General features: G+C 57.4%; 1 protein-coding gene across 4 annotated transcripts; it reads right to left on the bottom strand.

The window, feature by feature from the left end:
- Positions 1 to 9,140: 9,140 nt before the first annotated feature.
- Positions 9,141 to 15,185, bottom strand: UBALD1 (UBA like domain containing 1). Of its 4 annotated transcripts, none has more exons than XM_030925294.1 (3): positions 14,896 to 15,185; positions 10,753 to 10,890; positions 9,141 to 10,169 (listed from the first exon to the last, which is right to left on the bottom strand). In XM_030925294.1, exons 1-3 carry the CDS (start codon positions 15,013 to 15,015, stop codon positions 9,894 to 9,896), a joined length of 534 nt encoding a protein of 177 aa, XP_030781154.1. In that variant the 5' UTR covers positions 15,016 to 15,185; the 3' UTR covers positions 9,141 to 9,893. The 4 variants fall into 4 exon arrangements, with proteins under 4 accessions (XP_030781154.1, XP_030781153.1, XP_030781155.1 ...); XM_030925293.1 differs by having other exon boundaries at positions 9,141 to 10,244; positions 14,896 to 15,171; XM_030925295.1 differs by having other exon boundaries at positions 10,753 to 10,815; positions 14,896 to 15,140.
- Between the last annotated feature and the right edge of the window lie 8,482 nt (positions 15,186 to 23,667).

Below are 23,667 nucleotides of genomic sequence, written 5' to 3'. Positions count from 1 at the left end.
GCCCCACCCTGCTGCGCCCCCCACCACCAAGTCCCCTCCACATCTGAGGCTGAGACCCATGCGCCCCCCCACCCCCACCAAGTCCCCTCCACGTCCGAGGCTGAGACCCATGTGCCCTCCCCCCTGCACCAGGTCCCCTCCACATCCCCAGCTGAGACCCAGGGCCCTGAGCCTGACCCAGAAAGGGTGCTGGGGCCCTGGATAGAGGGGAGGGGTCTGTGTAGTGGACCCCCATGTTGACCCAGTGGCTGTTTTATCTTGTGCATATAAATACAAACAGCATAGTGCACGTTCTCATTCTACATTGTCATATAAACACAGCTTTCTAGAGTGAACTTTCCAACAAGCCAATTTAATTCCTTGATCCATTTTCAATGCAACACCAAGTGGTTTTAAAAACACTTTTCCAGCCGGGCGCGGTGGCTCACACCTGTAATCCCAACACTTTGGGAGACCGAGGTGGGCGGATCACCTGAGGTCAGGAGTTCGAGACCAGTCTGACCAACATAGTGAAACCCCATCTCTACTAAAAATACAAAAATTAGCTGGGCGTGGTGGTGGGCACCTGTAATTTCAGCCACTTGGGGGGCTGAGACAGGAGAATCGCTTGAATCCGGGAGGTGGAGGTTGCGGTGAGCCAAGATAGCGCCACTACACTCCAGCCTGGGCAACAAAGAGTACAACTCCGTCTCAAAAAACCAAACAAAACAAAACAAAACGCTTTTCCTTTTTATTTGCTGAAATGATTTCATTAGAATCACTTCCAATTACAGCTCTTGCCACTGTGCATTTCATTTGGGGGCCATTATTTCAAGACCCATTTCCCCACGGGAACCAGACTGGGCTGTGTGCATCCTTTTTATTTCATGTTATTTCTACCAGTAACTGGTTATTAATTTTTTTAAAACAAAATCTGATTGTTTATATTTGCCTCTTGGCTGATCCATGAGGAGGCTGGTGCGGCGCCTGTGGGATATTCTGGGATGGCCGTCCCATCCAGGGCTAGGTGCCACTTGCCTGTTTCAAGTCTTTCTGGTTCCCCTGCTCACCACCAATGCGTTTGGTGGAAAAAGAGCCAACTGTGAGGTCACACCGTCTCGCTGCGGCAATTCAGGGATTGGCCTTGGCACGCAGAGCAGAGGGCTCCCCCCAGGCTCGCCTCCCCACGATGCTTCTGGCCTTATTTCTTCCCCTTCTGACAGTTTGCCTGTCTCTCCATTCAACTTCCTCCCTTTCAATCCTGCTCCCTCTTCCCTTTCTCGCCCCTAGCGTTGTCCTGTTTTGCTCTCTCCTGTTCTATTGACAGTTCAGTCCTATTTCAGAGACTAAAATAATGTCCCTGTGCAGGGGTGAAGCCTGACCCCCCGCCATGGTCTCCAGTGTCCACGTGATCCTGGGGTGGCACTGGGGAGTTGAGGGGCTGTTGGGGAGCTGCCAGGTGGGAGGTGGAGGGGGCTCCCCATTCACTCCCCTTGGCTGCCTAGGAGGGGACTTGGGGCTCCAGGCTCTCCCCGGCCCCGGTGGCCATCAGCTTCTGGGGACACTGCACACCTACTCTGTTCCTATTGTCCTCATGGTCCCTGGCCCAGCTCACTGCGACCTGCAACCACCCTGGCTGCTCTTTTCTTTCTCCAAAGACTGTGTTCAAATGAGGCCAAGCCCCTCCTGACCCGGGTGACACCTATCCAAGCTGCCCTGGGGATGCTTTCTGGTGCAGCCCTGGCCGCCACCCGACTCCAATACCACAGATGAGTATTTTAGGCCATTTCTGCCCAGAACAAAATCTTCCACTTTTCTGATCGCGGATGAGGGGACTGGCGGGGTACCTTCTGTTTAGAGAAGTGGGACTTGCTGGTCCCTCCTTTGGCCACCACCCGAGGCTCAGCCAGTGGGCAGGAGAGAAGGCACCCAGGGTCACAGAACAAGAGGCCCAACTTGCTGGCCCCCACCAGGAGGCTGAACCAACTGGGTCCTGTGACTTCCACCCCTCCCACTGCAGGGAGGCGTGGCACCCGCTCTGCTGGGCTGGGAGGGGAGGGCTCCCAGGGGACACCAGGCCAGGCCATCTTGACCCATGGCACCCAGGGCATCCCCTGGTCCTGCAAAGCTGGACCCCACTCTCTGTAGTGCCCCTCACTGCCTGTCCCCACTGGACCCCTCCAGAGCACCGTCCCAGCCCCTTGGGTGTACAAGCCAGGGCTGGAGTGGGTTTCTGCAGCCCAGCAGGTGAGGATCGAGGCCTAGGGGCGTCTCCTCTGCATCCTCACAGGCCGCCTGGGGGCTTGGGAAGGTGGGGACCCCGGCCCCACAGCAGGCCCATGGGGAGCAGTCCCAGAAGAAGGCAGTGCCCGAGGGAGGGTGTGGGGCAGGCTGGCCTTGGCCTGGTCCCAGGTGGGAGCCGCAGGCAGAATCTCCCCAGCCCACACTAGTGCAGAGGGGTAGGGCCTGCAGCCTTGGAAGCCGGGAGCGGGGGAGTTGCGCTGCTCCCTGGGCCGCAGTTGTGGCTTGGTTGGGCATAGTGGCTCACACCTGTAATCCCAGCACTTCTGGAGGCAGAGACTGGAGGACTGCTTGAATCCAGGAGTTCCAGACTGCCAGGGCAACAGTGAGACCCTGTCTCTACAAAAAAATAAATAGCCCTGCGTGGTAGAGCATGTGTGTGGCCCCAGCTACTGGGGAAGCTGAGGCAGGAGGATCACTTGAGCCCAGGAGGTCAAGGTTCAGTGAGCTATGATTGCACCACTGCACTCCAGCCTGGGTGACAGAGAGCCTGTCTCAGAAAAAACAACAACATGGCTGGGCGTGGTGGCGCCTGCCTGTAATCCCAGCACTTTGGGAGGCCAAGGTGGGCAGATCACCTGAGGTCAGGAGTTCGAGACTAGTCTGGGCCAATATGCTGAAACCCCATCTCTACTAAAAATACAAAAAATTAGCTGGACGTGGGGGCACACACCTGTAATCCCAGCTACTAGGGAGGTTGAGGCAGGAGAATCTCTTGAACCCAGGAAGTGGAGGTTGCAGTGAGCTGAGATCGCGCCATTGCACTCCAGCCTGGGCGACAAGAGCGAGACTCCGTCTCAAAAAAAAAAAAAAAAAAGAAGACAGATGAATTGGTCATGTGGGGAGGGGAGACTGGGGAGGGAGGGACACGGGGCTCTGTGAATGCGGTGGACAGGAAGGGGAAGGAGGGTCCCACCTTGAGGTGCTGCTGGAATAGAGGAGATGCTGTGTGGTGACCACCTCACACTGCCAGGCCCAGCCCAGCCCTGCCCAGCCCCGCCCCGCCCCCCCGCCTGCCCAGCGCTGCAAGTGAAAGGTCATTGAACGTGTTCTCCTTTTCAAGGATTGTAAACTCATTGACACTAAGGGATAAACAACGGAGGCCAGCACACATGTGTTGGAAAAGGTACCCCCCCTGCGAGTACCTGAAGGTGGACCGCCCAGGGTGGAAGTTCAGGCACCAGACAGGAGGGCCTGGCGTGCAGCGACTTCTTAGGCATGCGGGAATGAACACATGCTCCCTCTAGCCCCCCACACCCACTGTCCTGGCTGGCTTGACTTCTGACTCTCCATGGATGCGCGAGCTCTAGGCAGAGAACTTTCACACACGCAACCGGCACAGAAGGGTTTGTCTCCTCTGCCTCCTTGCCTTGCTCATGGCTCCACTGGGATGAGGGCAAAAGGAATCCATCAGGATCGTGGCTTTGCAATTCCCCAGGAGATGAGAGATGACCCCGGGAAGCAGAGCAGAATTTCGCCAGCAGGCTCCCCGGTGCCTGGTGCTGTGCCACTGACAAGTCCTTGGTCATCCTGGAAGGGGCCCCCAACTCCTGCCCTCCCCAGAAGGACTCAGCAGCCTCTCACCTCCAAACAGCTGTGTTCTTTTAAGGCTCTGTTGAAATACATCCGTTGCCCAAGTATGAGCAGTGCTCAAAAACCCCGAGAACTTTCCAAACGCAGGAATTAGAAGTACGCTTGTGTCAAAAGATCTCCATTCTGGACAACCTAAGTCTCCCCTATTCGGGGAGGAAGACCTGAGTCAAAGGACTCATCTGTCCTGTGCCAGGAACTGCTGTGAAAGCCCCTCAGAGACCTCCAGGGCCACAGCAGCCCCACCCACCCCCGCAGCCAGTCTTGGAGACAGCCTGGTTGCCTGTGGCTGGCCGCAGGGTGTTCTCAGAGAACCCTGGCTGGACCGCTGCAAAGACCCTGGGGACACTCAGCAGCCCCTGGTGAGTCCCCCTCGACCGAGAGCATCTCTCGCAGAACAAGCTGTCTCTTTTCATAGCCCTTTCCAGTGGGAGCCCTGCCCACCGCCGTTCATCCCACCCCACTGGACAGGGCATTTACTTCTGACGCTCCCCATGGTGAAAAGACAGACCCCCCTTCAGGGATTCCAGCCGATTCTCACACAGGAGTTGGACTCGAGCATGGCTGTGGTGGCACGGAGCAGGCTGGCAAGGGCAGACCAGGCCAGGCTGTGTCCCCAGTGCCATGGTCAGTTTCAGTCAGTTATGGCCTTAAGGGAATTTGCACCAAATCTTTCAGTTCCCAAGATAAGTCGGAAGTGAGGCTTTTCCCATAAACCCTCCTGATTTTATTTATTTATTTATTTTATTTATTTATTTTTTATTATTTTTTATTTTTTTGAGACGGAGTCTCGCTCTGTCGCCCAAGCTGGAGTGCAGTGGCCGGATCTCAGCTCACTGCAAGCTCCGCCTCCCGGGTTCACGCCATTCTCCTGCCTCAGCCTCCCGAGTAGCTGGGACTACAGGCGCCCGCCACCTTGCCCGGCTAGTTTTTTGTACTTTTTAGTAGAGACGGGGTTTCACCGTGTTAGCCAGGATGGTCTCGATTTCCTGATCTTGTGATCCGCCCGCCTCGGCCTCCCAAAGTGCTGGGATTACAGGCTTGAGCCACCGCGCCCGGCCTTACTTATTTTTTCTTGAGACAGTTTTGCTCCTTGCACAGGCTGGAGTGCAATGGTGTCATCTTGGCTCACTGCAACCTCCACCTCCTGGGTTCAAGCGATTCTTCTGCCTCAACCTCCCGAGTATCTGGGATTACAGGCACGTACCACCACACCCAGCTAAGTTGTTGTATTTAGTAGAGATGGGGTTTCACTATATTGGTAGGGCTGCTCTTGATCTCCTGACCTCAAGTAGTGCACCCGCCTCGGCCTCCCAAAGGGCTGGGATTACAGGCGTGAGCCACTGTGTCCGGCCTCCCGTTGGTTTTGCTTTCAATTTTCCAGGCTTAGGGAAGTCATGGGAGGCTCCAGGTTCTTTGTGTCACATTCAAGATCTGGGGTATGTGGCGATTTCGTAGGTCCACCTCTGAATCCCCTAGTTAGTCCTAGCCCACGTGCGCAGCCCCCTTCCCTTTGTAAGATGTCCCTGCGACCAGGGCCTCCAAGCACACCTGGTAGGGCCTCTGTATCTGCACTGTCTGCCAGCACCCTCTGCACTGCCAGCCCCAGGACCACCCCCGCCCTCCCCAAGGCTCCCAGACTGCTCCCCGCTGGGAGTGGTTCCCACCTGGCCTGGGGCACTTATTAAAAATCAGATTCTGAGACTGGGCGAAGTGGCTCACGCCTGTAATCCCAGCACTTTCGGAGGCCAAGCCAAGAGGATCACTTGAGGCCAGGAGTTCAAGAGTAGCCTGGGCAACACAGCAAGAACCCCCCCTTTTTTTTTTTTTGAGACGGAGTCTCGCTCTGTCGCCCAGGCTGGAGTGCAGTGGCCGGATCTCAGCTCACTGCAAGCTCCGCCTCCCGGGTTCCCGCCATTCTCCTGCCTCAGCCTCTCGAGTAGCTGGGACTACAGGCGCCCGCCACCTCGCCCGGCTAGTTTTTTTTTTTTTGTATTTTTTAGTAGAGACGGGGTTTCACCGTGTTAGCCAGGATGGTCTTGATCTCCTGACCTCGTGATTCGCCTGTCTCGGCCTCCCAAAGTGCTGGGATTACAGGCTTGAGCCACCGCGCCCGGCCAGACCCCATCTCTAAAAAAAAAAAAAAAAATTTTTTTTTAAATTAGCCAGGTGTGGTGGTGCATGCCTGTAGTCCCAGCTACTTGGAAGGCTGAGGTGGGAGGATCACCTGAGCCCAGGATTTCTAGGGTGTAGTGAGCTATGACTGCATCACTGCAATCAGAGGAAGGGGAACAGAGCAAGACCCTATCTCTAAAAAACAAATCAGATTCTGTGACCCTCCTCCAGAACAACTGCCTCAAGGGAGAGGCTGGGAACGTGAGTGTTCAACAAGGACCCAGGGGACCCTTGTGCTCTGGAAGTCCGGGGATCGAGTCTGCAGGCTCCCACTCACTATGTGGGGGGCATGACTAGATGGCCACATCAGAAACCTGGGAGCTGTTTTCATTTTTTTTTTTTTTTTTTTTTTTTTTTTTTAAGATCGAGTCTTGCTCTGTCTCCAGGCTGGAGTGCAGTGGCATGATCTCGGCTCACTGCAACCTCCACCTCCCGGGTTCAAGCGATTCTCCTGCCTTAGCCTCCCGGGTAGCTGGGACTACAGGCGCATGCCACCATGCCCGGCTATTTGTATTTTAGTAGAGACAGTGGTTTCACCGTGTTGGCCAGGATGGTCTCTATCTCCTGACCTCGTGAGCTGCCCGCTGCGGCCTCCCAAACTGCTGGGATTACAGGCGTGAGCCACCGTGCCCAGCCTGTTTTATTTTCAGTAACAGCCCTGAGGTATAATTGACACACCAGAACATTCACCTTTCTAAAGCATGCCATTGAGTGGTTTTTGGTACATTCACATATCAATCACCATCATCTACCCAGGGAACTTCCACGATTGTATGTCAGGGCCTCGCCCCAGAGTCTGATGGCATGAGGCCCAGGAACCTGTGGTTTGCTGGTTTTATTTTACCTGCTGTGCAGCCAGGTATGAGAACCACAGAACTAGCACAGAAGCACTCCACTGGGGCCCTGGTGGCCTGTAGGAGACATTAGCACTGGCTGCAAACACTTCGATTGTCCTAATAAAGGGGCTGCCCTTGGATTCAGTGGGGAGGGCTCAGGGATACTGCTTAGCACCACTGCAGGGACAGTGACATAGCCCTCAACATCAACAGTGACCACGCTCAAAAAACCGGCCCTGCAGGAACCTCAAGTGTCTCCCACCCTTAATGTGACCACTTGAGACCCCCAGGCCCAGCCCACAGTGGCCCCCAGAAACAGAAATGAGGGTGGTGGGACAGTCTCCCCAGTATTAGTGACAACTGTTATGTAGGGATGCTTATTAAACTTGGATGTCTACCTAGAACCAGGGGCTCCTGTTAGATCAGATTCCGATTCAAGGAGTCTGAGCTGCAGCCTCACTCTAACAAGCTCCTGGGTGATGCTGGGGTTGGACCGTGCCTTGAATAGTGAGGGTGTGGTTCACTACAGGCTGCCTCAGGGCTCATGGTGTTTAATAAACGGAACTCCCCGCTGGGCGCGGTGGCTCACGCCTGTAATCTCAGCACTTTGGGAGGCCAAGGCAGGTGGATCACCTGAGGTCAGGAGTTCAAGACCAGCCTGGCCAACATAGTGAAACCTCATGTCTACTAAAGATACAAAAACTAGCCAGGCGTGGCGCAGGGTGCCTGTAGTCCCACCTACCTGGTAGGCTGAGGCAGGAGAATCACTTGAATCTAGGGGGCAGAGGTTTCAGTGAGCTGAGATGGCACCACTGCACTCCAGCCTGGGCAACTGAGCAAGACTCCGTCTCAAAAATCAAAAACAAAAACACAGCATTCCTGAGCCTCACGCTGTGCAGAGTCCTGGACTGCGCCGCCTCATGCGTGGCGGACACATGCAGCTACCTCAGCATGTGAGAGGTGGGAGAGTCCAGGGGCACTCACCCCATACTTCAGATTACCCCAAAACACCTCTCTCTGCAAAGCATTTTTCCCACCACTGCAAGGCGGCTATGGCAGTTTCCTGAGTTTTTTCTACCTCAAAGAATGGAGGAGCTGCAAAGTAAAGACTCAGGAGGCCAGAGATGTCCTCCCCTCTCCTCCTGCCATGTTCTCTCCCTCCCCTGCTACCCAGGCACCCCAGGCAGATGAAGGGGGCTGGCTGGCCAGGGCCACCCGTCCTGTGGGTTCTGAGAGGCCATTACCAAGGCAGATTCCCGGGAGGACCTGTTCCTGGGAAGCAAGCGTGGCTCGAGCGGAGGTCACAGCAGCCAGTCGCCAGTGCCAGTGAGTAGCTGTTCCAGGTGGGCTCTGTCAACACAGCCTCTGCAGGTTCCAACCGGGCGGAGATGAAGCCAGGCACTGGTGTGGCAAGAGCACCGAGGCACGCTTCCTGAGAGGTACAGTCACATCCCTGGGAGTCAGGGTCAATGGGGAGTGTTGGACACCAGGGGAGCACGGGACTTTCAGAAAGAGAAGACAGTCTTCCACCCAGGCGGCAGGGCCTCCGCAAGGGGCTGGTGCTGTCTTAGATGGAGTGAGTGTTGCCCGTGAGAAGCTGTGAGCTGAGTCCCGTGGGGGTGTTGCAGAGGCCCCAGTCTCCCTTCTGCCCCACGTCCAGGCCCACTCTTGGGGGCGCTGTAAGGCTGAGGGTGCATTCTCCCAAAGCTGCTGCAGCTCATCCCAGGCAGCCTCAGGTTGCCAGTCTCCTAAGTGACCCAACATCTGGGCTCCCTTTGTTGGCAGCACTCTGCCCCATCCTTGTCCCCTGCCTTGTCCTCTGCCCCTTGCAATCTTCCCTGGCTCTGTATACCCTCTGCCCAGAGGCCCTGCCCTACCCAGTGTGTGCTGGAGGCCAGGCTCAGAGGGTCCAGCCTGTGCCTAGCCACTGGAGCCGGGGACCGAGAAAGGTGCTGAGATGAAATCCAGGGTGACAGGAGGTAGGTGTGAGCCCTGCAAGCTCCTAACCAGGTGCCAGGATCTGTCCAGTCAAGCAGGGGCAGGGGTGGGCCGACAGGATGGGGACCCAGGCCAGCAACTGACTTCACGGGAAAAGCCCTGGGTGGGCAGGAAGATTCCAGAGCACGCTGTGGCTGATAAGGGCAACAGGCAGCAGTGTGGAGCCGGGGAGGCTGGGGGTGGCCCTGTCTTCTAGGCGGCGGCCCCCAGACCTAGCTGGCAGCAAGCCTCCTATACAAGGTAAGACCACAGAGCCTGGCAGTGGTTTGGAATTCGTTCTTCTCTTTTGTTAAAAGGGGGAAAGGAAGTGGATGCGGGTACCCCCAGGCATAGGGGGAGGCATGCAGGCAGCCCCAGCAGGCAGGCGCTGGGAGGAGATGGGAAGAGTCCTGGAGTTTCCCACAATCCTTTTCTCTGCAAGGAACAGCGACGCTGGCTGACGAGGGGGTGGGGTGGGAGGCAGGGCCCTGGGGAGGGGGCGGCAGGCAGGGGGCTGGGGGCTCACTCTAACATGCAAAGTCCAGCTGCCCCAGGAACTAGGTTGCTTCTGAAGAGCGACATACGTAGAAACACACAGACACGGCCACGCGCACACATGCGGAGAGGCTCTGCATTCCCTAGGGTGGGGGTTGAGGCCTGCCGGCCCTCCAAGGAGCTCCAAGCCAGGGATGAGCAATGTCTCCGCCAGGGTGGTCCTCCACGGCACCCCTGGGCTGGGCGGGGCAGGTACATCTTCGAAGGAAGGCTGCGTGGTCTCTGAAATTCTGTCCGCCAGGCACCCAGGCCGCTCTGAACCACTCCATGTGTCGGGGCCGCTGGGGCCATGACCTTGCGTGTGGGCAGCTGCGTGTTCTGGCACCAGACACGTCCCTGCCTGGCTAGAGTCCGCGCTCTCCCCTCCAGGGCTCCGGGGAACAAGGGGTGCAGACAGAAAAGGGGTGAAGGGGGCCCGCGGAGACGTCCTCTCCCCCGCCCCACGGGGTCCTGGCCTCCGGGAGGGGGGAGGGGCCTCCCTTATCTCTCGGCCTCCATGGCAGGGTGGGCCCTGGGTTCTGAGGTGGCCTGTTGCGGGGCCAGGGGTGGCCAGTCTGAAGCCGGAGAAGGGGGTGCTGGAGTCCACAGGGGCGGCTGTGGCTGGTGGTGCTGTGGGCCCCCCGGGGGCGAGGCCGCCGTGGGCCAGCTGGAGGCCGCAAAGCTGCTGGTGGCGGCATGGGGGAAGTGTGGCGGGGGTGACGTGGCTGTTGCGGCCATCGGGCTGCCGCTGCCACCGCTGTGGAAGCTCTCGGAGGCCTTGAGACGGGAGAACATGGTGAGAGCGTCAGGGAAGTTGGGGGGTGTAGCGGGGGTATTGGCGGGGGTGCACATCTGTGAGGGGAAGAGAGGAGAGATGGGGTGAGCACCCCTTCCTGGAGGGGCCCCCACTGCCTCCCAAGGGGAGATGCGTGGCTGGCCCATTCTCGGAAGGCTCTGTGTCCCTTCCCAGCTCCCCGAGCCTGTCCGCTGCCCAGGGGTTCCCAGAGGAGAAGGCTTGAGATGAACTGACCCGGCCTCACTCTTCGCAGCCCACGGTGCCTGGGGCCAGGAGGCTTTCCCAGCCCTCCCACTTCCATCGGCCACAGCATCCGGGGGGCTGTAGGGTGAGGAGCTTCATTGCCCCAGAGGCCGGCGCCCCCCAGGTCTCAGGGGGAGCTGGCACAGGCAAGATTAAGTGCAGGACCCACGGAGCCCAGTCTCCTGCTGATCCATCTCCAAAGAGACCGAGCTCCACCTGCACCAGCACCCTCGCACACCTGGGCCGGGGGCTGCTCACACACGGAACTAGCTAAGCCTCCTTCCGCCCAATCCACAATTGGGAACTCGAGGGGACACTTACCATCTGGTGGTGGTGGTGGCTGTAGGGGATGTTGGTCTCCTGGAAAAAGGCGCTGAGGGCTGTCTGCAGGAAGAAAGGCCCCTGCTCACCCTCCAGGCCCCGGCTCCTCTGAGGTTGGGGATGACCCTGGCTGCACCACTGAGTGGGAGGGGTGGGGCTCAGTGGCTTGCCTGTCACCCCCAACCCTTGCCACTGTCCAAGGAGGAGCCAGGGAACCCTGGGCAGTTGGGGTGGGTGGAGAAGACGCTTCCCCTGCTGCTGGCCGCCTGCCTCAGTGCCTAAGGCCTGCAGAGCCCAACCCCTGCACCAGCTGGCACCAGCACCATGACTGGGGGAGGGCGGGCAGTACCCTCACCCCATCCTGGGGGAAAGGCAGCACGGCCCCAAGTAGCCCAACCAGACCTCCCCACCCCTGCCCCATTTTAGGAGATTCTAGCCTGGCTGTTACCACCTTGACGGGTAGCAAGTCTCTACTCTTCTCTAAGCCTCGGTTTCCTCGTCTGCAAAGCAGGGGCATCTTGAAGGAGTCTGTGCCTGGCGGAGGGGACCCCCTGCTGCCCCACCCAGCTCTGCTTCTGGCTGATCAAGGGGCCACTGTTCGGGCCTTGGTTTCTCCAACTGTACCACAGAGAGGCTGGACTAGGTGGCTCCCAGGGTCCCCTCCCTTGCAACAGTGTCCTCCTATGATCACCAGATTCCAGCAGGCAGGGCCTGGCACCAAGGAGACAAGCCTGGGCTTTAGGTTCACTCGATCACCCACCCAAGCCTCCCTCGGAACAGTGCCCGGGCGGTGGAGCAGAAAGATGGCCCTAGGATCTAAGCCACCACGGGCTTACGACAGCTCCCAGCACAGCTCCCCAGCCACCCGCCCTTGGCTGGCACGCTAGGCATGGGACGCTCCACCGTCTCTCTCCACACCTGGGCCACATGCCACACTGAGCATGGTGCAGGCACCCAGCAGGGCTCCATCCCAGCGGGGCTATGGACTGTCATCATTAACCCCACAGGCAAGGACTACTGTCTTACAGGCAGGGAAATGAAGGCAGGAAGTGATTTGCTCAGGGTCAGCTGGTCGGCAGAAGACAGAAATGGGGGCGCTCAGAAAGGTCAGGGCAGGTGGGGGAGACAGAGTGAGCCCGGAGCTCTTTCCTGTGTGTGTCAGCTCAGCAGGCTCTGAAGGTCCTTGGTGACTGGGGACCCAGGAGCCCCAGAGGGAGGCGCTGGTATTTGCTATGTCCTGGCTGGGGCCCTGCAGGGGTGAGGAGGCCCATCCCAGGGAACGGAGGCTGCTCTTGCACAAGGGCCAGTGAGGGAGCCCCACAAGTGTGTGAGGGGTCCTCAGGGCCCTGGCAAGTCCCAGACCCAGACTTGGAGCTTCGAGCAGCTGAGGTGTCCCCACCGCCACCCCTCAGGCCCACTCCCCTAATGCCAGCTTGACTTCTTGGCCCTCCCAGACCCAGCGCACCCAGAAATCCAGCCTGGCTCCTGGGGCCTACCCTTGATCGGGGGTTATACGTGGGGGGCTGCTATTTAAAATTTAAAATTTTAAATTGTGTTTTTGTTTTTTTGAGATGGAGTCTCGCTCTGTCACCAGGCTGGAGTGCAGTGGCGTGATCTGGGCTCACTGCAACCTCCGCCTCCCGGTTCAAGCAATTCTCCTGCCTCAGCTTCCAGAGTAAGACAGGCGCGCGCCACCACGCCCGGCTAATTTTTGTATTTTTAGTAGAGACAGGGTTTCACCACATTGGCCAGGATGGTCTTGATCTCTTGACCTCATAATCCACCCGCCTCGGCCTCCCAAAGTGCTGGGATTACAGGTGTGAGCCACCATGCCCAGCAAAAAATATTTTTTAAATAAATGAATTATGTGGGGAATTTCTTGCAGGAGACTCCCCATCTGGGTGTCCCCAAACAGAGGTGTGGGAGCTCAGGCCTGGGGGCTGGTCTTTAAGCACCTTCCCCGACCGCAGGACCCTCTGTCAGCAGCAGCTGTGCCCCAAAGCCCAGGCTCACTGTGCAAATCCCAACCCCAGAAGCCCCAGGCCACACCAGAACCCCCTCTGCAGGCCGCTGTGTGCATTCTCCATTGAGAAACATCTGCCCCACCAGACACAGGCCCCTCCCCCTGCAGCCTCCTGCCCCCATTAGCACCTGAATTGCAGCAAATGTGACCCAGAAACACCGCCTGGTGGATGCAGCCAGCGGGTGGAGCGTGGAGGGGGATGGGGTGGCCATGTGAACCCCTCACTCACCCCTATTCCGAGGCCGGAAGTCCTTTCACCTTCCTCCAGCCTCCCTGGTGGCCCCCACTTTACAGATGGCACAACTGAGACTGGGGAGTGGAGGGCACAGGGCTCCTACCACGGGGCCCCTGGGAGCCACCAGAGGCCCCAGATGCTCCTGCCCCTCCTGGGAACAGTCTTTCCCCAGACACTGCACTCCTCAAAGCTGCATTTTCAATTAACTGTGCCACTGAGGGATGTGGCCTGGGTGCCAGCTGGGTGCCAGGTTCTGAGGGCTGGGGTGAGTCCTGCAGGCAGGGCCCGCTTCCCAGCGGACACCTGCCTGCCCAGCCCCAGGCAGGGAGGGAACCGTGCGTGCAGGTGTGGGACTGCCATGAATGTCGTTTTGCAAGTTTTGCCACATCCAGCCCTTGACACAAATAGGGCTGATGAGGGCTGTGAAAACGAGGAGGGGAGCAGGGAGCTTCCTCCGGGTGGGGCTGCCCTGGGGCACGGGGGACAGTGAGCTGGCCAACAAAGGCTGATTCATGCCCCCCAACCCCACTATACAGATGTGGAAACTGAAGCCAAAGGGACAGAGCAGCCTCCTACGTCCCACACAGGGTCAGTGGCCCCCGCGACCGCTGGTAGGAGGGAAGTAGGCAAAGAAAGAGGTATGGACTCATCTGAATGGGATAGCCACTGCCTTTCCAGACTGTCCCAAGTTTGGGACATTCTGATCCCCATCTAGTCCCCAGCAAGCAGAGCCCCAGAGTCCTCTGGCTTCTGGTCTCTCCTGCAGGCCCTGGGATGGCTCCTCATGGAGAAACCAGGTTCCCAGTCCCCAGCTGGGCACAGATGGTACCGGGATGGCTGAGGCTGTGACCCTACCCCTGTGAGGCGCACAGGTCAAGGGGCTCTGGCCTCATCCCCAGATACCACCATGGGGTTAATCCCAGGGTCAGTGAATGAGGGAAGGCCAGGTAGCCTCTGGGCAGCACAAGCCAGGAACACTACTATCCTGTGGGTTAGGAGAGGCCCCGGGGAGTGGGTGCCAGACTGGGGCAGCATCACCTCCTACCCAGCTAACCCGAAAGCTGTTGAACCGTGTGCTCCCTCCCCAGTGCACTGGCAAAGGTACAGATGCCCCTGCCAGCCCCAGGAGAGCACCTGGACGCGCACACAGAGTCCCCAGGCACACCTCTGGAGGGAATACACGCTTATCCCTATGCTGTAGTGTGGGGCTCCGACACGCCACCCATACACTCCACGCCGTGTACACACATCACACCGTGCCGAGCACGGGCGGCATCTGCAGACCCGCCACATGTTTACGCGCTGATCACACACCAAACGCACCGGGGGGGCTGCGCGTTCACACGCGCGCCAACGTGCCCGCAGGTCTGCCACCTCCTCGGTGCCCGGCCGACGCCGTGGCGCGGTGCGTGCGTAAACACAAATGCACATGGACGTGTGCGCACGCCGCCGGCCGCCCACCAGGCACGCGGACCCTCGGACCACTAGCCCGGAGCGGCTCCGCCCTCCCGCCCCGCTCAGCCGAGGCCTGGGGCGTCCTCCTTCCGGCCGCCCGCCCGACTGTCCGTCCGCACCGCGGCGCCGCCCTGCCCTCGGCCTTTACCCGGACAAAAGGGGTGGGGGGGGGGTCCCCATCTCGATACCAAGGGACTCGGGGCCCCGCGGGGTCGGCGTATCCCGACCGGTGGCCTAATTCCCCCCTCCGCCCGCCGCGAGCCCTCGGGATCCGGACGCCGGGCACCGCCGTCGGGAGAGCGGGTCGGGTCTGCGGCCCGGAGCGGGCGCACAGCCGGCAGGCGTCCAAGCCACCCGCTCCCGCCCCGCGGCCACGCGGGACACACTCCGCCCGTGGCCCCGGCCCTCGCCCAGCTCCGGCGCCGCGCACCTCGAACTGCCAGTGGGCCGCCTGCAGCAGCTGCTTCGCCTGGTCGGCCGCGCAGCCCGCCGTCAACACGAACTGGTTGATCATGACCTGGTGCTTAAGCTCGTCCATGTTCACGGACATGGCGCCGCCGCGCTGCCCGCTCCGGCCTCCCTCCGCCGCCCGCGCCTCCGCCTCACGCGTCCACCATTAGCGAGCCGGCTCCGGCTAATACAAATATTTACTGTGCGGCTCTGACTCACCGCGCCTCGCCTCGCTCCGCCGGCGCCGCGGCATGCTGGGATATGTAGTTCCCGCGCTGCGCCGGGCGACCCGGGGGAGCGGGGCAGGCACCCCAGGGGACGCGAAGCCCGAGAAGGGGCATGTCTGAGCACTGAGCGCCCGCTGCAACCTCCGCCTCCTGTGCGGATGTCCGGGCCGTGATCCGAGCCGGGCGCGTCCACGTCGCCCTCGTTGCTCTCGGTGGCACCCGTGCCCCTGCTCTGGCACGGATGGGGGTCCGCAGGCGGGGGCCACGTCTGTGCATGGACGCAAATACCGGACCACAGGATCTTGGCCAAGGCCTGGGGACCGTGTCTGAACGCTGAGCGCCTACTGTGTGCGGATGCCCGGGCTGTGACCAGGGTTGGGGCAGTCCACGCCACCCTCGTTGCTCTGGGTGGCACCCGGGCCCCTGCTCTGGCACGGATGGAGGTCCGCAGGTGGGGCGGGTCTGTGAAGAGGCGTCTTGGCCAAGGCCCAGGAACGGTGTCTGAAAGCTGACGCCTACTGTGTGCAGGCGCCTGAGCCGGGACCAGAGCCAGTCACATCCACGTCGCCCTCGTTGCTCTCGGTGGCACCCACGCCCCTGCTCTGGCGGGAATTAGGAGCCCAGAGGCCGGGACCACAGATCTGTGCATGGGCGCAAACGCCAGGCCACAGACGTCCTTCTCATGCCCCGGGTACTGTGACTGAAAGCTAAGCGCCTACTGTGCGCAGCTGTCCAGACCGTGACCAGAGCCAGGCACGTCCATGTCGCCCTCATTGCTCTCGGTGGCATCCGTGCCCCAGCTCTGGCCCGAACTGGGTCCCAAGGTGGGGCATACAGATCTGTGCATGGGCACAAACGCCGGGCTACAGGCGTCTTTGCCAAGACTTGGGACCCTGAACCCCTTTGTGATTGGCATCGCACTGTGTTAAGTAGTAGGCACACCCTTAAGAGAGGGGTCTCTAGGAATTTTGCCCCAAATCGGCTGGTCTAGGCTGAAAGGCCTGGCACACTGTAGGCGCCAACAACTACGCGCTCAGTGAGTGAATGAATGAGCTGCTTCAAAGCTCCGCTGCACGTCACCGCCTGTAGCCAGCCTCCCAGCTCTCCTCACTCAATCTCTCATCGCCCACTCGTGGCGTGGGTCCTTCCTAGCCTGGCTCTGGGTCTGCCCCACTGTAGCCCGATGACCCTCTGGACGGCGCCTGGGACAGGTTGGCGGGGGCGGCAGCCTCTGGTGCTTCGGGGTCCCCCTCCCAGCCGTTCTCCTGCTTTCCCACGAAAAATCTCGTGCTCTTTGCCGGAAATCTCGGCCTTAACGGGCGGGCGCCAGGACCCCGCGGAGCCAGTTCCGGAGCGGCCCCAAACTCCCATTCCCAGAATGCCTCGGTTTATTTGCATCGTTTGGTCCCCGTGACGTCAGTTGAGTGAGGTTGTGCCTCGACCAATGGGCAGCCTCGGGGTGTTAGGACCTGGCCATATAAGGTAAACAAAGCTGGTCGCCCAATGAGAAGGCGGCGGGGGCGGGCGCTGGGCCGGGGAGGCCGGGGCGGGGCCGGGGGCGGGGCGACCAGGCCGTGTTTACAGACCGGCACATGGCGCTTCCGGTTGACGTTGCGGACAGCTAGTGAGGCTCTAGCCCGCTCGTAGCGCCCGGGGGCAGTGAGGCGCGGTCACGGCCGCTCTCGGTGACCTTGGTTTGGCTCCTTGCGCCCGCTGGCCCCAGCCTCCTTAGTTGAGCCACTATTTGTTGGGTCCTTCCTCTGTTCCTGGCCCCGACCTAGCCTGGGGCGACAGAGGAGCAGTAGCCGGGTGGGGGGACTGTGAGGATGGCTGGGGTCGGGATCGAATTTCGGAAACCCGAAGGACGAGTATAGCCTTGCAAGATGGAAAATGCCATCTGGGCAGGCGCGGTGGCCTGTAATCCCACCTACTCGGGGACCGTGGAGGGAGGATTGCCTAGGCCCGGGGGTTTGAGAACACGCCTCTACAGATATTTAAATTTTAAGAAAATTAAATGGGTTCGGGCCGGGCGCAGTGGCTCACGCCTGTAATCCCAGCACTTTGGGAGGCCAAGGCTGGCGGATCACCTGAGGTCAGGAATTCCAGACCCGCCTGACCAACATGGCGAAACCCCGTCTCTACTGAAAATACAAAAACTAGCCGAGCGTGGTGGCAGGCGGCGCTTGTAATCGCAGCTATTCCAGAAGGTGAGGCAGGAGAATCGCTTGAACCTGGGAGGCGGAGGTTGCAGTGAGCTGCGATCGCGCCACTGCACTTCAGCCTGGGCCACAGAGCAACACTCTGTCTCAAAAAAAAAAAAAAAGAAAAGAAAATTAGCTGGGTTCCATGGCCCACACCTGTAAGTAATCTCAACACTTTCGGAGGCCGAGATGTGTGGATCACTTGAGTCCAGGAGTTTGCGACCAGCCTCAACATAGTGAGACCCTCGTCTCTATAAAAATTTTTAAAAAAGGCCGGGCGCGGTGGCTCAAGCCTGTAATCCCAGCACTTTGGGAGGCCGAGACGGGCGGATCACGAGGTCAGGAGATCGAGACCATCCTGGCTAACATGGTGAAACCCCCGTCTCTACTAAAAATACAAAAAAAAAAAAAAATTAGCCGGGCGAGGTGGCGGGCGCCTGTAGTCCCAGCTACTCGGGAGGCTGAGGCAGGAGAATGGTGTGAACCCGGGAGGCGGAGCTTGCAGTGAGCTGAGATCCGGCCTCTGCACTCCAGCCCGGGCGACAGAACAAGACGCCGTCTCAAAAAAAAAAAAAAAAAAAAAAAAAAAAAAAAATTTTAAAAAGTGGCCGGGTGCGGTGGCTCACTCCTATAATCCTAGCGCTTTGGGAGGCCGAAGCGGTCGGATCCCTTGAGGTTAGGAGTTCGAGACCAGCCTGGTCAACATGGTCAAACTGTCTCTACTAAAAATAGAAAAATTAGCCGGACATGGTGGCCCACGCTTGTAGTCCCAGCTACTTGGGAGGCTGAGGCAAGAGAATTGCTTGAACTTAGGAGGCGGAGGTTGCAGTTAGCAGAGATCGCGCCACTGCATTCCAGCCTGGGCAACATAGCAAGACTCCGTCTCAAAAAAAAAAAAAGAAAAAAAAAATTCTGGAGTCCCAGGTACAGATTGAGGTAGGAGGATTGCTTGAGTCTGGAAGGTCAGAGGCTGCAGTGAGTGGTGATTGTGCCTGGGGGACAGCAAGACCCTGTCTCCAAAAAATAAAAAATGCCCTAGGGAGGCCAGCACTGGTCCTGGGGGTGAGTTAGGGGCTACTGAAGTGTTTAAATAGATCTGACCCGTTGTACACGTTGGGATCCCTGTGGCTGTGGGTGTGCTGGATCAGATGGTGGTGGAGAGCTCCAGTCTGAACTAGACGATGTTCTTGTTGTGTTTGGTTCCAGGGGAGTCTGCCCTGCCTTCGGAATTGGGTGGAATGAAGGGAACTGCCTCAAGCTGCGGCTGCTACCCAGGCCCCTCAGGCCTGACCAAGGACTTTCCCATTGGGTCGTGGGAGGAGGACACCGGGAGAACTAGTGGACTGGACCTGAAATATCCTGGGGTGGGAGGGTAGGTAGGGTGGTGAGGAAGGCTGGGGCACTGAGATTGCTGAGAGGGCTGGGGAGGGAAGGGAGTCAGGGTGCAGTGGAGTTGGTCTCTGAGGGCTGCGGCTGGGAGCCTGGCCTATGGACAAGGGGCGGACACTGAGTCTTTGCTTTTCCCAGGCAGGCGCTTAGCCTGGGGAGAAGCCAGCTGACTATGGGAAATACAGTTTAAGCTTCTTTCCTGCTGCTTGGGGATCACTTAGGGTCCATAGTATTTTGTAAGCCCTGATGGTTCCAAGAGATGTTTGCTCTTGCTTAGAGTTGCCCCTTAACCTTTGCAAAGTTGATATGCATGAATTAATGTGGGCCAAGTGCTCCATAGGGTAGGCCCACAGTAAAAACCAGCTCTGAATATGATTCCTGCTATAATAATTACCAATGGGACGGCAATACAGTGTGGTAGAAAGTGGGCAGGTTCAGGAGCCAGACAGACCTGGGTGTCAGGCTTGACTCCGCTGCTTAATGATGCTGTTTAATGACTTAATGCTTTTTTTTTTTTTGGCTTTTTTTTTTTCCTTTTTGTGGAGAACGGGGTCTCGCTATATTACCCAGGCAGGTCTCGAACTCCTGGGCTCAAGCTATCCTCCTGCCTCTGCCTCCCTGAGAGCTGGGATTACAGGCGTGAGCCACCGCACCCAGCAATGACTTAATGCTTAATGTTGAGCGAGTTAATGTTGAAGCTCTGGGCTTCACTTTCTCACTGGTGGGGAGTTCTGGCCTCACTGCTGTGGAAGATTAATGCTTTTAAGGTACATAGTGCAGGGCCTGGTGCTAGTTGCACGGTTCTAGTTCTCTCACCTCTTTGCCTGCATCTGGACCACTCTGGGAAGTCCTAGCCCTATTTTACAGATAAAACTTAGGCTCTGATGTTCAGAACCTGTGGAGAAGAGCGGGCGCCCATGGTTCATTTCTGGCAAGGGAAGAGGGACACTGTCCCGGCAGGGGCCACTGGCGGCTTGCCTTGCATAGGGAGGCAGGAAGTGCCTTCGCCCCTCCTTCCACCATCGTCCAGGTACCACTCAGCTGCCTGCCCAGGCTTGCCCAGCCCAGGAACTCTCTCAGGCCAGCAGGCTGGCACGAGTCGGGCAGGTGGGACTGGCAGAGTCAAAGGTCACACTACTGGTCTCCATTTAACCCCCTCACCCCCATCCCCTAAGCCAGCTTGTTTTCCCAGGGGCGACAGGGAATTAAAAAACAACCTTGTTTTCAGCCAGGATTAGCCTGGTTGGAGAGTGAACTTTGGATTCCGTAGCAGGCTGGGCTGGAGCCTGACAGCTGGGGCCAGCACCTAGTAGGAAGGAGAGGAGGCATTTCCAGCAGTGCCCTTATCTCACCTGAGGGCCCAAGAGGTTCAAGGCTTTGCCAGACTTAACATGACCAGACCATGGGGGGCGCAGCGCCCTGGCCACCTCCTCTTCACCCGATTCTTTGATTTATTCCACAGATGTGCTTATCAGACACCCACCAGGTGCCTGGCTCTGGGAGCACTAGAATATGCCTGGATCCTGCCCACTCAGGGGCTTGAGAAGTGTAGACTTGAAACTCAGGCACTCAGACCAGGAAGCCACCAGTTGTCCCCAGGGTCCGTCTTTATGTTTCTTTTTTTAAATTATTTTTATTTTTTGAGACAGGGTCTCACTCTGTCACCCAGGCTGGAGTGCAGTGGCACAGTCATGGCTCACTACAGCCTCGACCTCCCAGGCTCAAACGATCCTCTCACCTCAGTCTCCCAAGCAGCTGGGACTACAGATGTGCACCACCATGCCTGGTTATTGTTTATATATTTTGTGGAGACAGGTTTTTGCCATGGTGCCCAGGCTGGCCTCGAACTCCTAAGCTGAAGAGATCCACCTGCCTTGGCCTCCCAAAATGCTGAGATTACAGGCGTGAGACACTGCGCCTGGCCCTGTTTTTATGTTTCAGAGAGCCCAATGCTGGCTGAATGAGGGGCAATGATCTGGCCCTTGCCTTGCTCCTGACCTTGGATTCTGTCACCTCTCTCTCACTTGATTTCAGCCCTGTGCCGTACTCAGTTCTTTCCCACTGGAGAGGTTTTGTATATGCCATTACCCCTACCTAGAACCTGGAGCAGCCTACCGCTTACACTTTGCCTGGCTGGCTATTAATTTCAAGTTCTGGCTTAGCAATCGGGCGTGGTGGCTCACACCTATAATCCTAGCACTTTGGGAGGCCGAGGCAGGTGGATCACCTGAGGTCAGGAGTTCAAGACCAGCCTGGCCAACATGGTGAAACTCTGTCTCTACAAAATACAAAATACAAAAATTAGCTGGGTGTGCTGGCATGTGCCTGTAGTCCCAGCTACTCCGGAGGCTGAGGCAGGAGAATCGCTTGAACCTGGGGGCAGAGGTTGCAGTGAGCTGAGATCGCACCACTGCACTCCAGCTTGGGCAAGAGTGAGACTGCATCTCAAACAACAACAACAACAAACAACAAATCAAATCCTGGCTTAGCTGTCACCTCCTCAAAAAAACCCCTGACTCCCCTGCCAATAGTATCAATTGCATCTCAATGTTTTCTCTCAGAGTACCCACCACATTTTGGATTTATATACTTGTTAACCTTTATAGTGTCTATTTCCTCACCTGCCTGCAGCCTCCATGTGTAGCTTGTCCTACCATTTGATGCCTGTTGTCTGGTTCATCACCTGTCACGTAGTAGCTGCAGGATAAATATTTGTTGAATAAATCAGTGAATTGGCCAGGCACAATGGCCCACGCCTGTAATCCCGGCACTTTGGAGGGTCAAGGTGCGGGGACTGCCTGAGGTCAGGAGTTAAAGACCAGCCTGGCCAACATGGTAAAACCGCATCTCTACTAAAAATACAAAAATTATCTGGGCATAGTCGTGGGCGCCTGTAATCCTGGCTACTCGGGAGGCTGAGGAAGGAGAACCCCTTGAACCTGGGAGGCAGAGGTTAAAGCGAGCTGAGATCCTACATAATCATGCCACTGCACTCCAGTCTGGGTGATAGAGTGAGGTTCTGTCTCCAAACATAAATAAATGAATCCACTCAGATGTTGATAATGGAACTTGGACCAAATCAGGAAGGGCCTGTCTTCCAGCTGGGTGTGGGTAAGCACAGAAAAGCACTGCTGAAACGGCTTTGAGGACACCTTGAGTCCAAAGCTCTGTTGAGAAGAAGAGTTAATGAAACATCCAGCTGGTGGAAATGACTGCTCTGACCCAGGCTCCATAGGGAGGATGTGCTGTTAGTGTTGTTTTTCATGGGAACAGCCGATCCTCAGGACTCTCCCTTCCTCCCCACAAACGGGGAGGGCAGTCGAATGCAGCATTGGTACAGAAATGCATATACATGTACATGAGTTCTGTAATTCAATGGAAAGAAATATAAAATGAAGAGAGATCACAATGGGTGGGGGGTGTCTTCAGGCCCATCCTTCTGGGGGCAAGAGCCTGGCAATCTGGCACTCTGGAGCCTGCCTCTGTGGAAACAGGGACATGCCCAGGTAAGAGCAGTGGCCTGGCTCAATTCCAGCTGTGCCAGCCACCTACTGTGCAACCTCATTAGGGTACTTCATTTCTCTGAGCCTCACTTTCCTGTTTTGTAAATTGAGAATGGAAGTAGAATCTACATCAGATAATTTTTTTTTTTTTGAGACAATCTCGCTCTGTCGCCCAGGCTGGAGTGCAGTGGCACGATTTCAGCTCACTGCAACCTCCACCTCCCAGGTTCAAGCAATTCTCCCATGTCAGCCTCCTGAGTAGCTGGGATTACAGGCATGTGCCACCACACCTGGCTAATTTTTATGTTTTTAGTAGTGGCAGGATTTTGCCATGTTGACCAGGCTGGTCTCGAACTCTTGACCTTGGGTGATTGGCCCACCTCGGCCTCCCAAAGTGCTGGGATTCCAGGCATGAACCATTGTGCCCGGCCAGATAATTATTTTTAATTATTATTATTTTTGGAGACAGAATGTCACCCTGTCACCCACACTGGAGTGCAGTGGCACAATCTTGGCTCACCGTAACCTCTACCTCCCAGGTTCAAGTGATTATCCTGCCTCAGCCTCCTGAGTAGCTGGGATTACAGGCGCACACCACCACACTCAGCTAAATTTTTGTATTTTTGGTAGAGAAATATGTATTTCATCATATTTGCCAGGCTGGTCTTGAACCCTGACCTCAAGTGGTACACCTGCCTTGGCCTCCCAAAGTGCTGGGATTACAAGCGTGAGCCACAGTGCCTGGCCTGTTTTTTTAATTTTTAATTTTTTTTTCATTTTTATCCTTTTTAGAGACAGGGTCTCACTCTGTCACCCAGGCTGGAGTGCAGTGGCGTGATCGTGGCTCACTGCAGCCTCGACCTCCCAGGCTCAAACTATGCTCCTGCCTCCACCTCCAAAGTAGCTGTGACTACAGGGGCGTGCCAGCACACCTGGTTAATTTTTACATTTTTGGTAGAGACAGGGTCATGACATGTTGCCCAGTCTGTTCTGGAACTCCTGGGTGCAGGCTATCTGCCTGCATCGGCCTCCCAAAGTGTTAGGACTGCAGGCGTGAGCCACTGCGCCTGGCCAACATCAGAGGATTCGATGAGAGAATATGTGCAGGGTCCTCAGCATGATGCCTGGCACATAATAAATGCTCAGTAAGTGTGGCTCTTGGTTGTGGGCCAGTCGGATTTTATCAGGCTCCTCCAAGACCTGGCCCCGCCTCATAATCACACAAGTCTCTTGGCTGCCATACTCATTTGGCTTCCCAAGTTCCCCTGACAAGAGGAAGGCTGAGGACGGGTGCAGTGGCTCACCTGTAATCCCAACACTTTGGGAGGCTAAGGCAGGCGGATCACTTGAGTTCAAGACCAGCCTGGCTAAGATGGTGAAACCCCACCTCTACTACAAATACAAAATTGGCTGGGTGTGATGGTGCATGCCT

This window comes from Rhinopithecus roxellana, chromosome 20, assembly GCF_007565055.1.
Source record: "Rhinopithecus roxellana isolate Shanxi Qingling chromosome 20, ASM756505v1, whole genome shotgun sequence".
Taxonomy (NCBI): domain Eukaryota; kingdom Metazoa; phylum Chordata; class Mammalia; order Primates; family Cercopithecidae; genus Rhinopithecus; species Rhinopithecus roxellana.
Note: the sequence above shows the minus strand (reverse complement) of the source record. Positions and strands in the feature narration are given on the sequence as shown.

Bases quoted from the DNA above. Each gene is read 5' to 3' on its own strand.
- UBALD1 (XM_030925293.1), bottom strand. From the start codon at position 15,015: ATGTCCGTGAACATGGACGAGCTTAAGCACCAGGTCATGATCAACCAG. The intron at 10,891-14,895 runs GTGCGCGGCGCC...CCTCCCACTCAG, and splicing joins CGGCCCACTGGCAGTTCGAG to TGGTGCAGCCAGGGTCATCC. The intron at 10,245-10,752 runs GTAAGTGTCCCC...TTCCCCTCACAG, and splicing joins GCCACCACCACCACCAGATG to ATGTGCACCCCCGCCAATAC.